The following is a 14,576-nucleotide window of genomic DNA, read 5'->3' on the forward strand; positions in this document are numbered from 1 at the left end:
TTCACAGGGCCTCAGGGAGTATGGTATCTCTGATCAATTGGCATTTCTCCCACTCCACTGCTAACAAGTTTCCACTTCCCGACCCCCCAATCTCTGAGATCAAAAGCTGTCATCTGCTCATGGGCAAAAGACCTACTCTTCGTGTTGACCAATAGTCTGAACCCTTTCAAAATCATTTATTTTTACAGTTTTGATAAACATTTACTAAGAGCTTACCAAGTGCTGAGCACTGTGAGAGGTGCTAGGAATACAAACACAAAATTAAACAATCCTTTCTCTCAAGGAGCTTATATTCTAATGGAGGATAGTAAGTACATGTATAAGCATGTACAGAATAAATACAGAAAGAAAAATACAAATAAATATAAACAATGAAACAGTTTAGGTGGGAGAGCACTGGCAGCTGAAGGGAAGACTTATCAATAAAGGCTTCCTGTAGAAGGTGGTATGTGAGTTGCATCTTGAAGAATGAAGATGACTTCTAAGAGGCAGAAGTAAAGAGGGAATGCATTCCAGGCCTGGAGGAGAGCCAGTATAAAGACATGAAGATGGGAAATGGAGTATCATGTGTGAAATGAGGAAAAGAGAGAGAGAGAAGACCGATTTGGCGGCAGTGCAGAGTTGGGGGACAGGTGCGGGGAGAGGGAGAGTAAAGTCCACTGAGCCTGGAATGATCACCTGAGGTTATGCTGTGAGGAATTCTAAAAGCTAAAGGGGAAGAGTTTATGTTGTATTCTAGAGATAGAAGTCACAAGATTTGATTGAGAAAAGTAATAGCATGACCAGATATGCACTAAAAAAATCATTCTGGCAGCAACCTGGAGGACTGACTGGAATGGAGAGTCTTGATGCAGGGAGGCCAATTAGGAGGCTGGTGCAATAATCTATGTGAGAGATGATGAGGGTCTGAACTAAGGCTGTACATGTTTAATGGGGTCAGATGCAAGATATGTGCAGGTAGATATGCCAAGATTTGGCAAGTGATTATGTGGGGAGGGAGAGTGAGGAGTTAAGGATAACAGAGAGGTTATATATCTGGGAGGTAGGAAACAAATGATACTTTTGAAAGAAATAGTCAAGTATGGAAGCGGGTACAGATGGAAAGATTAGTTTAGTTTGGATATAATGAGTTTGAGATGTCACAAGGACATTTAATTTGAAGTGTCCAACAGGCAACTGGTGGTATAGAACTGATTATCAGAAGAGAGACTTAGGCTGCATTATAAAGATCAGTGAGTCATTTGCATTTGGAGGATCATAATTAAACTCATGGGAGTTGATGAAGAGTACAGAAGGAGAATCAGGCCTAGGACAGAAGCTTGGGAAACACCCAAAGTTAAAGGATATGATATGGATAAACAAGAAAAAGGAGATAGAAAACAGGGGAGAGACAAGTAAGAGACCGACCAAGAAAACCTAGAGAAGAGAGACCGTCCAAGAAGGGAGGCCAGTCAATGGTGTCCAATGCAGCAAAGAGGCGGAGAAGGATGAGGACTTGGAAAAGGCCATCAAACTTGATGAAATCCTTGTTAACTTTGAAGAGAGTAGTTTTGTTTCAGCGATGAGCTCAGAAACTAGACTGCAAAGGACACTGCTGTGACACTGCTCTATTCTGATTCTCTCTCTTATCTGTTCAATCTTTATTAGTTTTTGCTGACTCATCATTTATTTCTTATTCTCAACTATGAGTTTTCTCTAGAGCTTTTTGGAAGGCCTTCTCTCCACTACACTCTCTCCCTTGTTGATCTTATTTCTACCAATGGATTCAATAGTTTCTATACTGATGACTCAAATCTACACAAAACCCTCTAGAATTTCAGCCCTGTAATCACTAAGTGCTGCTGCACATCCTTTCCTATCTCCTAGGAACATGGATACAGACCCTGGGAAGTACCTTAGAGATCATCTTGTCCAACCCTCTCAGTTTTAAAGATGAGGGAAAGGAGGCCCAGAGAGCTTCAGAGACTTTCAAAATTCACACAGGAAGTAAGTGGCAGAGCCAGTGTTTAAATTGGGACATTTCTGCTCCACATCTAGCACTCTTGTTATTATTATGCCACACAACCTCCTCAATCAGCACCTGAATTTTAATACATCTGAAACAGAACTTATCATCTTTCTGACTACATTCACTTCTCCTCCAAATTTAGGATCCAGAGCTAGAAGATATTGAAGAGAATTCAACCTCAGTTTTACAGATCAGAAAACTAAGCCCCAAAGCAGTTAAGTGGTGTATCAAAAATCACCTAGATAGTATGTATCAGAACCAAGATTTACACTCGAGTCCAGGTGCTCCACACTGGGCACACTTCCCTCTGTTCCAAGTGACCTCTCAACCTGTTTCTGTTGATGCCTGGATTACCATCCCTGTCTCACAGGTCTGATACTTCAAAGTCATGCTTGATTCTTCCTTCTCCCTCATTGTCTCATATCTAAAAAGCTGCTGAGTCCTGTCCAATTCAGTTCCAACAACTCTGGCATCCATTTCCTTCTTTCTACTCAGAAGACTATCTTGGCAACCTTATAATTGGTTTCTCTATTATACTGTCTCAGATCAGAAAAAAATTAAAACTTCAAAACAAAAAAAGGATGCCTATAAATGTTTCCTATTAATAGTCGACAACTGCAGTGCAGTTCAGCAAAGAATTAAGAACCTGCACAAACTTCTGTTTTGAACTGCTGAGGCAATCATTTTTGACTAATTAAAATTCTGGAGTTTCTTTTAGATGGAAAAGTAAAATGAAATGCACAAAAAGTCTGCAAATGTCAGGACTGTCAAATGCACAGGAATTAGCTGAAATGTATTTATTTAAAACGTCCCAGGTTCTGTTTTCTTGTTATGACACAGATATACCAAACAATCTTGGTCAAGTAAACCAAGAAGGAGTAGAGAGTGCAGTGGCTAGAGCCCCAACCCCAGGGTCAGGAGGACCTGAATTCAAGCCCTAACTCTCTGACACATAACTGGCTGTGTGACAAAATCACTGAATCTCTGAGTGCCTGAGGCAAATCTCTAAGAATGAAATTGAAGAGGAGGCACCCATCTGTATTGCTCACCATAAGTATGCTATATAAGTGAAATCACAGGTCTGGTCCAAAAAATCTCCAAGTAGTATGCCATGCCATATTCCAAATCTAAGGAAATGTAACACCCGGTATGACATAAAGGTGAAGCACGAATTTTCAAACGTAGATTGAGGTTGTTTATCAACAATGTCACAGAACAGTATGTGGGCCTAAGTAGAACAAGGATTTTTTCTGGTATAAGTGGATCCTTCAGGACCACCACTTTAGGAAAGACCCTCATCATCCACGCTTTTCCCTCCCCACTACTGGATTTCCTTGGGAATACTCCTTCTCATCTGCCTCCCTGCCTCCACTCTTTCTCTCCTGCCCCTTTTTCAGTTTCCCTTTATGGGTTGCCTTCCTCCCCAACAGCAACAAGAAGGATGTAAGTAAGCTCCTGGAAGGCAGGGACTGTTTTGCTTGCATAGTGCCTGGCATATAGTAAGGCAGGTAGATGATTCAGCAGACAGAACGTGGGATCAGGATTCAGGAAGACCCAAGTTCAAATCTGGCCTCAGATATTTACTAGCTATGTGACCCTGAGTAAATTACTTAACTGCTATATGACTCAAGCTTCCTTTGTCTGTAACATGGGAGTAACAATAGCAACATTTCTTCAGGTTGAGAGTAGAAAATGAAATAATATTTGAAAAATGTGATGCAAACCCTTAACATATCATATAAGTAGCAGCTTTTCTTATTATTAATAAATGCTCTATTACCTATCTATATTCTCTTACGATTTCTAAATAGAAGAGACATTTTCTGGTATAATAAGCTCAGCTTACCTGCCACTTACCTAATTCAAAATCCTTACTGAAAAAAAAAACAGCTTCAGCTTCCTGGTGAAAACTAAACTTGTCTTTGGGCTCCTTTAGAAGAGATGGCAGTGTGATGATTATCCAGTTATAAAACTCTCCTTTTCAAGCTTTATAGGAACAAAAATCATCTACATGATGCCAGAAATCACTGCGCAGGCCCTGGGTACGTAGCATAACATGAAATGAGAAAAACCTGTCCAAAAGGATTCTTATGTACCTGTAGTTAAAGGCAGGTGAGTAATGCTGTTCAAGCAGGTCAGAGTGAACCAAGTTGATGAGAGCGTAGCTCCAGAAAACAATAACAGAAGGATTAGCTTCAACATGCCTCTGATAAAATCTGCAAACCTGACAGGAAAAAAAAAGGATTCATTAACTCAAACCATATTTTTCTCATTATTTCAGTATATGACATTCCATAAATCAACTAAAATTAGGTTAAGACCAGAATTCCATATATTATTTCGAAATTTGGTACTTTGACTGCCATTTCATGATAGAAATATGAAATTATATATCTTTGCTAAGAACCCTCAACCTGTATGGAAGGATTTCTGGATATGGAAGTGTTATTAGAAGTGAACCTTCAAATTTTATTTCTTTACATAGCTCCCAAAAGCTCAATATAGAGTTCATTCTCAGGTGGTATTAAATGTAGTGCCATTGTTCTTCCTTATGACTAAAGCAAAATACCTTTAAGTCATTTGAGAATCATCATTCAAGAAGTTGATTCTTTATATACACAGTTCATTTAAATTAGAAAAAAACCCCCAACTTCCTAGAGCCAAGGAACACACCTGTTACTTTTAGGCCTAAGAAATTTGAAAGCAATTTACCAACATTCAAAAGGAAAAATTGTTCATGGCATAAGTCAGCCAAGAACAGATCAAAAATTAGGAACAAGAATATTGAAGAAACCAAAACCATTTCTGTCAAACAAAGCCACCTTTTGCAAGACTATTTTGAATTCCAAAACCCTTGATACTAAAAGCTAGAGACAAATGGATAGTTCCCATGTCTTTCAAAGCAAGCATATTAGAAATAGTGTTAAACTTGGAATTGGAAGACCTGCTTTTTGAGCTGCTCTAAGCAGGCCATTTAACTCAGTTTCCTTACATATAAAACAAGAATAATAGTACTTACACTCCTTAAGACCTCACAGGACTGCTGTGATGAAAACACACTGAAACCTTTCAGATAGTGTGAAACTTTGTTTCATTCTCATTTATTATTTTGAATGGAATTCAGATAGGAATGGTCTCGGGACCACTAGAGCTAATAATGCTCTTTAATTATATTTATGGTTTGGTGAACTATTGAGTATATAGATAAAATTGTTGATTTTAAAAGCTGAAGGAAAGTACTGAGATGCAAGCTCATCTTCTCCGGACTTAGAGAAACCTTCTTTGGGTCAAATTCAGTAGCAGATAGGACAACAAGAATGACATGTACCTCATCTTGTTCCCACATAATTTTTATTTCTTCCACTAGATCTCCATATTTTAATATACATGACAGTAGCAAAACAGATAAGAAAGTATAATCAAATAATATGCTATTTTTAAAAAACACGTAAAACAAATAAAAGTCACAGAAAGTTAAAGTATAGGACTCTAGGAGAACCTATTCTGCTTTAGGTGAATTTAAAAAAGGAAGCATAGAAAACAATCTTAGAAAAGATGACATCATGGTTAAGAGGTAAGTAAGGAAAACATATCATGCTTAAAGGTACCATAGATAAGGAAATGCTATTGATATTTCATAACAATACACACATGTATGTATCAAATGCCATGGAATCTAAGTATTTGAATGAAAAGTTAACTAAATTATAGGGAAAAATAGAAAGCAAAAGTGTAATTATTAGGGACATCAATGTGTCCCTTTTACACCCCAAATAAGTCTAACAAAAAGATAAATGAGATGTTACAGACTTGAATAGAATTTCACTAAAGTCAGATATAATAGATCTCTGGCAATTAATGAATGGCAATAGAAAGGAATATTCGTATTTCTCAGTTAAATGCTTCACAGTTACAAAAACTGATTATGAGCCAGGGCACAAAATACCTCTTAACAAATTCAGAAAAGAAGAAATATTAAACACTTCCTTTACTGACCACAACACAATAAAATTGTAATCAATAAAGTATATTTTATACTTCCCTAATTAACTCACTATCCCACTCATCACTCACCAAACCATTTCAATCCTCCTCAGACCTCTCATGGTTCTTCTTAATCTTTATTGTCTCAGCTGAAAGCCTTGCCTCATATTCTACTGAAAAAAAAAATGAAGCCTTTTGTCTAAAACTTCCTCTTCTCCCTCTTCCTCACCTTGATACCTTCTGCTACTATCTCCTCCTTCATCCATCTCTCACAAAGAAGTGACCCTTTTCCTTGCCAAGGCAAAATCCCTCTACATGTGCAATTATTCTCATTTTCTCTAGCAGGCTGCTCCCTTTATTATCCCCTCTCATTTATATTCAAACTCTCCCTGCTTAGTGGCAGCTTTCCCTACTGTCTAGGTGCCCATGACATTCCTGTTCTCAAAGACCCCCTTACCTGATCCATCCATCTCCACCAGTTATCATCATTTCATATCTTTCTTCCCTTTTGGGGCTAAACTTCTTTACAGTGCTATCTACTACAGGTACTACCATGTTCTTTCCTTTCACTCTCCTCTTAACTTTCTATAGCCTGACTTCTCACCTCAATATTCAAATGAAATCGCTTTCTCCAAAGTAATAAAAAATCTTTTAATTGCCAAATCTTATGGTCTTTTATCAATCCTCATCTTTCCTGACTTCCCTGGAGTCTTTGACACTGTCAGTTACCTTCTTCTGGATATTTTCCTATCTAGGTTTTCATGTCACTACGATCCCTCCTGGTTCTCTTCCTACCTATCTGACCAATATTTCTCACTATACTTCACAGGATCTTCATTCCTAGATGTCCCACAGGACTCTGTCCATGGCCCTCTTGTTTTCTCCCTCTATACTATTCAACTTAGTGATCCTATCAGTTTCCATTTTCATCTTTATGCTAATGATTCTCAAATCTACTCATGCAGCCTTAACCTCTCTGCTGACCTTCAGCTTCTCTTCTCTGACTGTCTACTGGATATCTCAAACTGTTTTTCTAAACTAAACATGTTCCAAACTGAACTCATCTTTCCCCTCAAAACACCCTGTCCCTGCAAAACCTGCCTATTATTGTCCTGGGCAGCATCATTCTCCCAATCATTCAGGTTCATAACTTAGGTGTTATCTTTGATTCCTCACTCTCCTTCATATCTCATACCCAATCAATTGTCAAGTCCTGTCATTTCTAACTTAAAACATCCCTCCTATATGTCCTCTTCTCTCCTCTGACATTGCCACCACCCTGGCATAGCCCTTCATCACCTCACCCCACAATAGCCTTCTGGTTGTCTCCTTGCTACAGTCAATCCTCCATTCAACTGTCAAAGTGATCTTCCTAAAGCACAGGTCTGACCATGTCATCCTTTATTCAGTAAATTACAGTGCTTCCCTATCACTTTCAGGATTAAATATAAAATCCTGTCTGGCATTCAAAGACCTTCATAACCTGGGCTCCTCTTACTTTTCCAGTCTTTTTATACTTTATATCTGTACTGCCCCTCCTCCAAACTACTTCTCTCCTCTCCCCTACCCCAAACATACTTTGTGATCCAGTGACACTGGCCTTTTTGCTGTTCTTTGAACAAGAGATTCAACTCCCAAATCTAGGCATTTTCACCAGCTGTCCCCCAAGCACACATACATAAAAAGTTTTCTGTCCTCATCTCCACCAGATTTCCTTCAAGTTCCAGCTAAGTCCCATCTTCTAAAAAAAAAAGTCTTTCCTGACTCCCTTTAACTCTTGTTCCCTCCTCCTGTTGATTATTTCCAATTTATCCTTTATATAGTTTAAGTGAAGTTGTTTGTATGCTGCCTCCCCCAGCTATACTGTGAGGTCCTTGAGATCAGGGGACTGTCTTTTACCTTTCTTTGTAGGTAGTCCCAGCAATTACTTACAATACCTGGCACAAAGAAAGAACTTAGCTTTTTTTTTTTTTATAAAATAATTACAAAAGTTTAATGTCAGACATTTCATAATGACTGAAAGAAGTAATTCAGCAAGACTTAATGTTTACTATTATCTGTAAAACTTCATATTCAATTTCTTTACTTTTCCAAATTTTGTTAAGTGTAAAGAACATTTTTTTATTTTTATTTTTTAATGTTTAACAATCACTGCCATACAATTGAGATTTTATCCCCCCCACACCTACCCCCCACTACCCCCCTCCCTCCCCACGACTGCATACAATTCTGTATAGGTTCTACATAAGAACTTAGTTTCTTGACTGACCTGAAGAAAAGACTCAAACTTAAATGGGGATTAAATAATTTCAAGTCAAGTCAACAAGTATTTGTTAAAACCTACTATGTATCAGGTACTGTGCTAAGAACTGAGGATAAAAGGCAAAAACAATTCCTGCCTTCAAGGATTTTACAATAAAATTGTAAAGAAAACTTGCAAACAACTAGGTACAAACAAGAAATTTAATGGATAAATTGGAGACGATCTCCAAGGAAAAGCACTAGCAATAAGGTGGGACTGGAAAAGTTTTCTTGTAGAAGATAGAACTTCAGTAGAGACTTGTAGGAAGCCTAGGAAAGCTAAAAGGTAGACACGAGACAGAGAATTCCAGTCATGGGGGCAGTCAGTGAAAATACACTGTGTTAGGGGATAAAGTGTTGTGTTTAAGGAACAGCAGGAAAGCCTTTGTCACTGGACTGAAATGTGTATGGAGGATGATAAGGTGTAAAAAAAAGTGGAAAAGTACAAGAGAGAGAGAGGGAGAGAGAAGGGGAGAGAAGTAGGGAGAGGGAAAGAGGGAGAGAGAGAGAGAGACAGACAGACAGACTGAGAGAGAGAGAGAGAGAGACAGAGACAGAGAGTCAGATCTGTGCTTCAGGAAGGCCACTATGATAGCTAAGTGGAGAATGGATTGAAGTAGGAAAGACTTGAGGCAGGGTGACCAGGACCATCCAGGTGGTGAGGAGCTGAGGGCCACTCCAGTGGCAGCTGGGGGTGGGGAGAAGGGCTTATAGAGGGATTTCGCAAAGGGAGGACTGACAAGATTTGGCAACAGATTTGATATGGGATTGGTGATGGTATGAGAGAGTAGGAGGAGTAAAAAATGACACTAAAGTGAATGACCTGGAATGATTAAGAAGCTGGTGGTACCTTCAACAGTAAGGGGCAAGGTAGGGCAAAAGATAATGAATTCAGTTTTGGAAATGCTGAGTTTAAGATGTCTATGGTATATCCAGTTCATGATATCCAATACGTAGTTAGTTATTTCACGTTACAGATCTGGAGAGAGGTTAAGAGGAGAGACATCTGAGAATCACCAGCATAAAGATAATAACTGAATCTTGGAGCTGATGAGATCACCAATCACCAGGAGAGAGGGAGAAAGAAGAGGGCCCAGGAGAGAGCCTGGTGAATACCTGTGGTTAGTAGGAGGGACTTGAATGAATATCAAGGAAAGGAGACTAAGAATGAGTGGTCCGAGGTGGAAATAGAACTCAAAGAAAAGAGAATATGCAGAAGTGGGTTGATCAAGTCTGACTGAAAAAAAGGCCATTTGATTTAGCAATTAAGAAATCATTGGTGTCTTTGGAGACAGCAATTTCAGTTGAATGAGATTAGAACCCAGAAGGCAGAGAATTAAAAAGAGAGAGGAAAGAAAATGGAGGCAACAGTTGGGGATGGCCTTTTCAAGTTTAGTCAAGGAAGTTCGCAGGGAGGGGACGGATCAAGTGACAGTTTTTTAAAGATAAAGAAGATGTGGCTGTGTTTGTAAGCAGTAGGGAAGTAGCTGGAGAGAGACTGAAGATTAGTGAGTGAGACAAAGAATCTGAGAGAGGGGTAGTCTGCTGGAGAAAACTGAATTGAATGGAATCACACGATGTAGATGCGTTTGCCTTAGCCAAGAGATGGGTCACATCTTCAAGTGAGACAAGGATAAGATAGTTGAGGAAGGAATCTGAGTTTATGTGAGTTATGTGACAGAATTTAATCCTAAAGAATATATGGATCAAAGAACAAATCAAAGAAACAATAGAAAATGTCAACAAATCTAATGACAAGAGAACATGCAGCTAAAGTAGTCCTTAGGGGAAAGTTAATTCTAAATGTCTTCAAAACCAAAAGAGAGAAAGAGCAATCAAATGGAGATGTAACTAAAAAAACAGGACAATAACAATATCTAATATTGTTTTGCAAACAAAGTATTTTACATATATATTCTCATTTGATTTTCACAACCCTAGGAGGTAGATGTTCATATCTTACCCACTATATAGATGAGAAAATTGAGGAGAGAGGGTGACTTGCCCAGGGTCACACAACTAATAATTTGCCTGTGATTTATGGTGGAAATAATCTGCTTCTGAATCTGTTACATTCTGCTTTACTGACAAATTGTTGGTTGAGTTGGTGTGGATTTTACCCAAGGAGAGCCTTTTGATTCCACTCTTGGTTTTAATTGGCTCCATCCTGATATAAATCACTTCTAGTCACACCTGACAAATTCAATAGCATATGAGGTTAACCACCTTCATTGTTATTTTGTAAAGTATCTATTTGTCCAAAAAGTACTTTTGCAAATTTTTTAACCCATTAAGCACAACTTCTTCTTTGATTTGAAAGACATATTCAATTCTGTTATTGATGATAGTAGGTTTAAGGTTTGGCAGAATTTTAGCAAACTTAAATCAACCTCTTAGCAAATACAACATTTTATAACAATTGTACTTGACCTTATTGTGTTGATGGTATTTAATGTCCATGACATCAGTTACTCTTAACATTCTGTGCATGGAATTACTTTATTCATTTGCAGTATATACCTAAGTCATGAGTGTGGAACTGAGTCAAAGGCTTTGCCATGATCAATAAAGATGGTGTAAATGTTATGACATTTTTGGACAGCTTGTTTAATAACCACCGAATTGATAATGAATTGCTCCCCTGGGAACTTTTGGCACACCTTTTTTACTCTTAGCCAATAAGTTTTCTTCTAAATATTTATATATTTTTTCAGTGACACAAGCTGTGAGTGTGAATTCTTCTTATAAAATACATAAACACATAATTGTTCTATATTTAGAAGATTCACTCTCACCCTTATCTTTTGGCAATAAATATGATTCTTCATATTAAGCAAGTTGGGATCAGGTATTCATCAGAAAGAAAGCTGGTAAAATGTTTGATAGTAATTCCTGCACACTAAGAAATATCTGAGTCAAGAATTAGGGATTTTCTCCAGATCTCTCACTTCCTAATTCTGCAGAAAGCTAATGTTTCATTCACCTTCCTTGACAGAACCATTCCATAGTTCATTATGTTAATAATACATAAGATTTTTGTTTTGACTTTTATCCAACTTGTATCTGCCTTGTATTGGTCTTCTTTGGACAACAGAGAGGACCAGAAATTCTTTCCATTTTCCTCTTTCTCCTCTTAATTTCTCAAGCCTCTATTATATAGGCTTGACTCTAAATTGTTTATTTGGAGTTTTTTGCACTGCTTTGATTCCTGGTATGGCCGTAACATTTTGACTGTTAGTATTTTAACCAAATCAATCTAGATATTTTATTAATTACATTACAATCATTATGTAAATGATAACACAGTTATATAGATGTTTGATCTGATCAGTGAGTCTTCCCACAGGAAGAGTTAACTGAAAGGTAATACTGGCATTGTTTTTCTACTAAGTTATGCCTTTGAAAAGCTATAAAAAGCTCATTGAGACAGGTATAAGCATATCGCCATTATTACTAATTATCATATTTTAAAAGATGACTCACCATTAGATCAAGAAATAAGGAAATATAACGAAAATATTAGCAAACATGGTATTTTTCCTTAGTACTTATTTATTATCAGTCACTATTTATTCCAATCCTAGTTTTCTGCCAAGACTTGAAGAGAATATCTCTTTCAGTTCATTCTGAATGTCTGTATTTTGAATCAAAAACCTTTGCTGAATACGTACATCCATTTCCTTCAGAGAAAATGGGTGTCAAAAGCCATTTTGGTTCATCTCTGTCAGAAAGCCCTTACTTACCTGCTTTCATTAAAAAATGGCAACATCTGTTTGCTTTAACTACATATTACAAGTTCCTGAGTCTAGTAACTTTGAAAATCTTAGTGTTTTCTCAGTGCTACTAGTTTTCTTGTTTCTTCATCCATGAATAGAAGTAGAAAGACAAAGAAAAGAGCCATATCATCAGTGAACTACAAGACTACTTTTTTTTTTTTTTTTTTAGTAAGAAGGATTCCTTCTTGTAATCACTGTTTTGTTTCACAATGTTTTAGACTTCTACTTTGGGGCAGAAATTCTAATTGTGAGTGTGTGGGTAAGTGATACATTAAAACATAAATTTATCAATAAAAAAAGAAGGGATCTGTATCCCTTCTAACTTTAGCTCTTTATTCCCTTGCCGCCAGCCAGAAACTAGTACTCAAAATCTGCATCAATCAAGATGGTAAGATTTACAGCTCTAAGAGACTTCAGAGGACATATAATTCAACTCCTTCACTTTACAGATGAAGAAACTGAGGCCAAGAGAGAAAAAGCAACTTGTCCAAAGTCACAAAGGCAATGAATGCTGAAAATGGGATTCAAATCTAGGTTCTTTGTACATAAAGCACTTGTTCTTTCTGGCCTTTAGAAACTATCATGTGTCTGGGATTTGACACAAAAATGTTTCTGATAAAACGTGAAGTCACAAAAAATATCAGTTGTGCCAGAATTTAAAAATTTTAAAAAACGCACATTTAAGCTAAACTTTAAGCAAGACTTAATAAAAGAGATATATACAGCGATTGTATCAGAACAAGAATAAAAAGATCTAAAGGAAAGGCAGTTATAAAGCTAGGAAATAGGCTTATATGACAGGAAAGCAGGAACAATTCTTGCACGAAAAGGAGCCGAATGGTTCACAAGACAGAGTTAGGTAAATTCATATATCCTTCTTTCCATGAAAATGCTGATGCTCAGTAAATTATCTCCCTTGGCCTGAAAAACTAGGTGAAAACTAAAATGTCATTTCACACTTCTTAAATGAAATGCTTTCTGATCAGAATTCCCTTCAGAGAGGAAAAGGCAACCTCCTATTCAGCCTCCAGCACGTATTGTGAAGGTGGGAGATGAAGTGATATTTGGAATAAAATTGTTAAAATTTAATACAGTGTACCTAAATTGGACAGTTTTTAGGCTGTTCCACACTTTGAGATTTATAAATTACATGAGCCCAGAAGCTAATAATGTGGGCCTTCAGGAAGGAGTGAGAAGTTAAAATATAATTGCAGCATAAGGAACTAAACATTTACTTATTAAAATTGACTTAAAACTGGGAGAAACAAACTTGTATCAGAACAATTCTTGTTGACCAGGTCTGGACTTATTAAGCTGAGTAAATGACAGCATTCATGGTGTGATTTCAAAAGGACTGGGAAGGTCCCTGTCTGCACCAAGTGGCTTTTCTATTTGACTGGCTTATAATCTGTACACTAAGAATTCCATTCTAACACCGTAAGATTATAGATCTTAAGATTATAGATCAGAGCAAGAAGGCCATCTAAGCCAACCATTTCATTTTATAGAGGAGGAAGCTGAGGCCAACAGAAGTAAAATAACTTGCCCAAAATCAGACAGTTAATAAGAATAGTCCCTTTGGCTCAAGTTGACCAGGGGCATATTTCCTTATTAAAATGCAAATATCTTTAGGATAGGTGATACACTTGTCCCCTTTCAGTTCTCTAGATCCTGATCAGGCCTGGTTCTCTACCACAGGATATAAAAGAAACCTTAGTGAAGGAAGAAGAAACTGATGCCATCTCCAGCCAGCCCATCTCTAGAGAAGTGCAAGGAGACACAGGTTATCCAACAAATGAACCACTAAGTTAGTCCAGATTACATGGTCCAATATAGTCAGTCAATTAATAAGCATTTATTAGGTGACCATCACATGCTAGGTCAATGCTGTACTAAGCACTGTGGTTACAAAGAAAGGCAAGGGTCAGGCTCTGTTCTGAAAGGCAAGTGTCAGGCCCCGTTCTTAAGGAGCTCACAGTTGAATGAATAACACATGGCTATGGATTCTGCAAAGGCTGAGTCTTTGGATGAAGAGGAATAGTACTCATATAAGGGTCCTCCAAAGAACTCTTATCAGAGGCTGGGGGGAATTAGGGAGCCTTTTCATCCACCTGGATAAAAGCCAACAGAAACACAGAAATAATACAATAATTGCAGCATTCTTAGGTGAAGTCTAGTGCCTAAGCTTTTACCTGAGTCCTCCCTGACCTCTCAGCCCTTGCTTTGTTTGCTGGTGTATTCTATCTTGACTACCGTGAATCTTGGCTATTTTTACAAGTCTTAATATATGCTTTGTCTGTTTCTGTTTCTGCTCTGAATCCTGCAAACCACTGATTTCAGAACTTCACCAGCCATTTACAAATTCACACTTTGTTGGACATGACCTGACAGCAAGGAGACCTTGTAAGAAAGAAACAAAGAATAGATACTTGGGAAAGGAGGGATCAAAAGAGAGAGGAAAGGGGGTACAGAAAGGGAGAAGAAAAGGGACTAAAGAAAAAAAATCT

At 37.7% G+C, this 14,576-nt stretch overlaps 1 protein-coding gene across 1 annotated transcript in view; it reads right to left on the minus strand.

Annotated features, from left to right (window-relative positions):
* Positions 1 to 14,576, minus strand: part of SLC49A4 (solute carrier family 49 member 4) — a 141,904-nt gene that overhangs the window by 40,468 nt on the left and 86,860 nt on the right. Inside the window, exon 7 of the mRNA XM_072613790.1 lies at positions 4,105 to 4,232. Coding sequence (XP_072469891.1) covers positions 4,105 to 4,232 — 128 coding nt within the window. The remainder of the gene's footprint in view (positions 1 to 4,104; positions 4,233 to 14,576) is intronic.

This window comes from Notamacropus eugenii, chromosome 5 (assembly GCF_028372415.1).
Source record: "Notamacropus eugenii isolate mMacEug1 chromosome 5, mMacEug1.pri_v2, whole genome shotgun sequence".
In the NCBI taxonomy this organism is placed as follows: Eukaryota; Metazoa; Chordata; class Mammalia; order Diprotodontia; family Macropodidae; genus Notamacropus; species Notamacropus eugenii.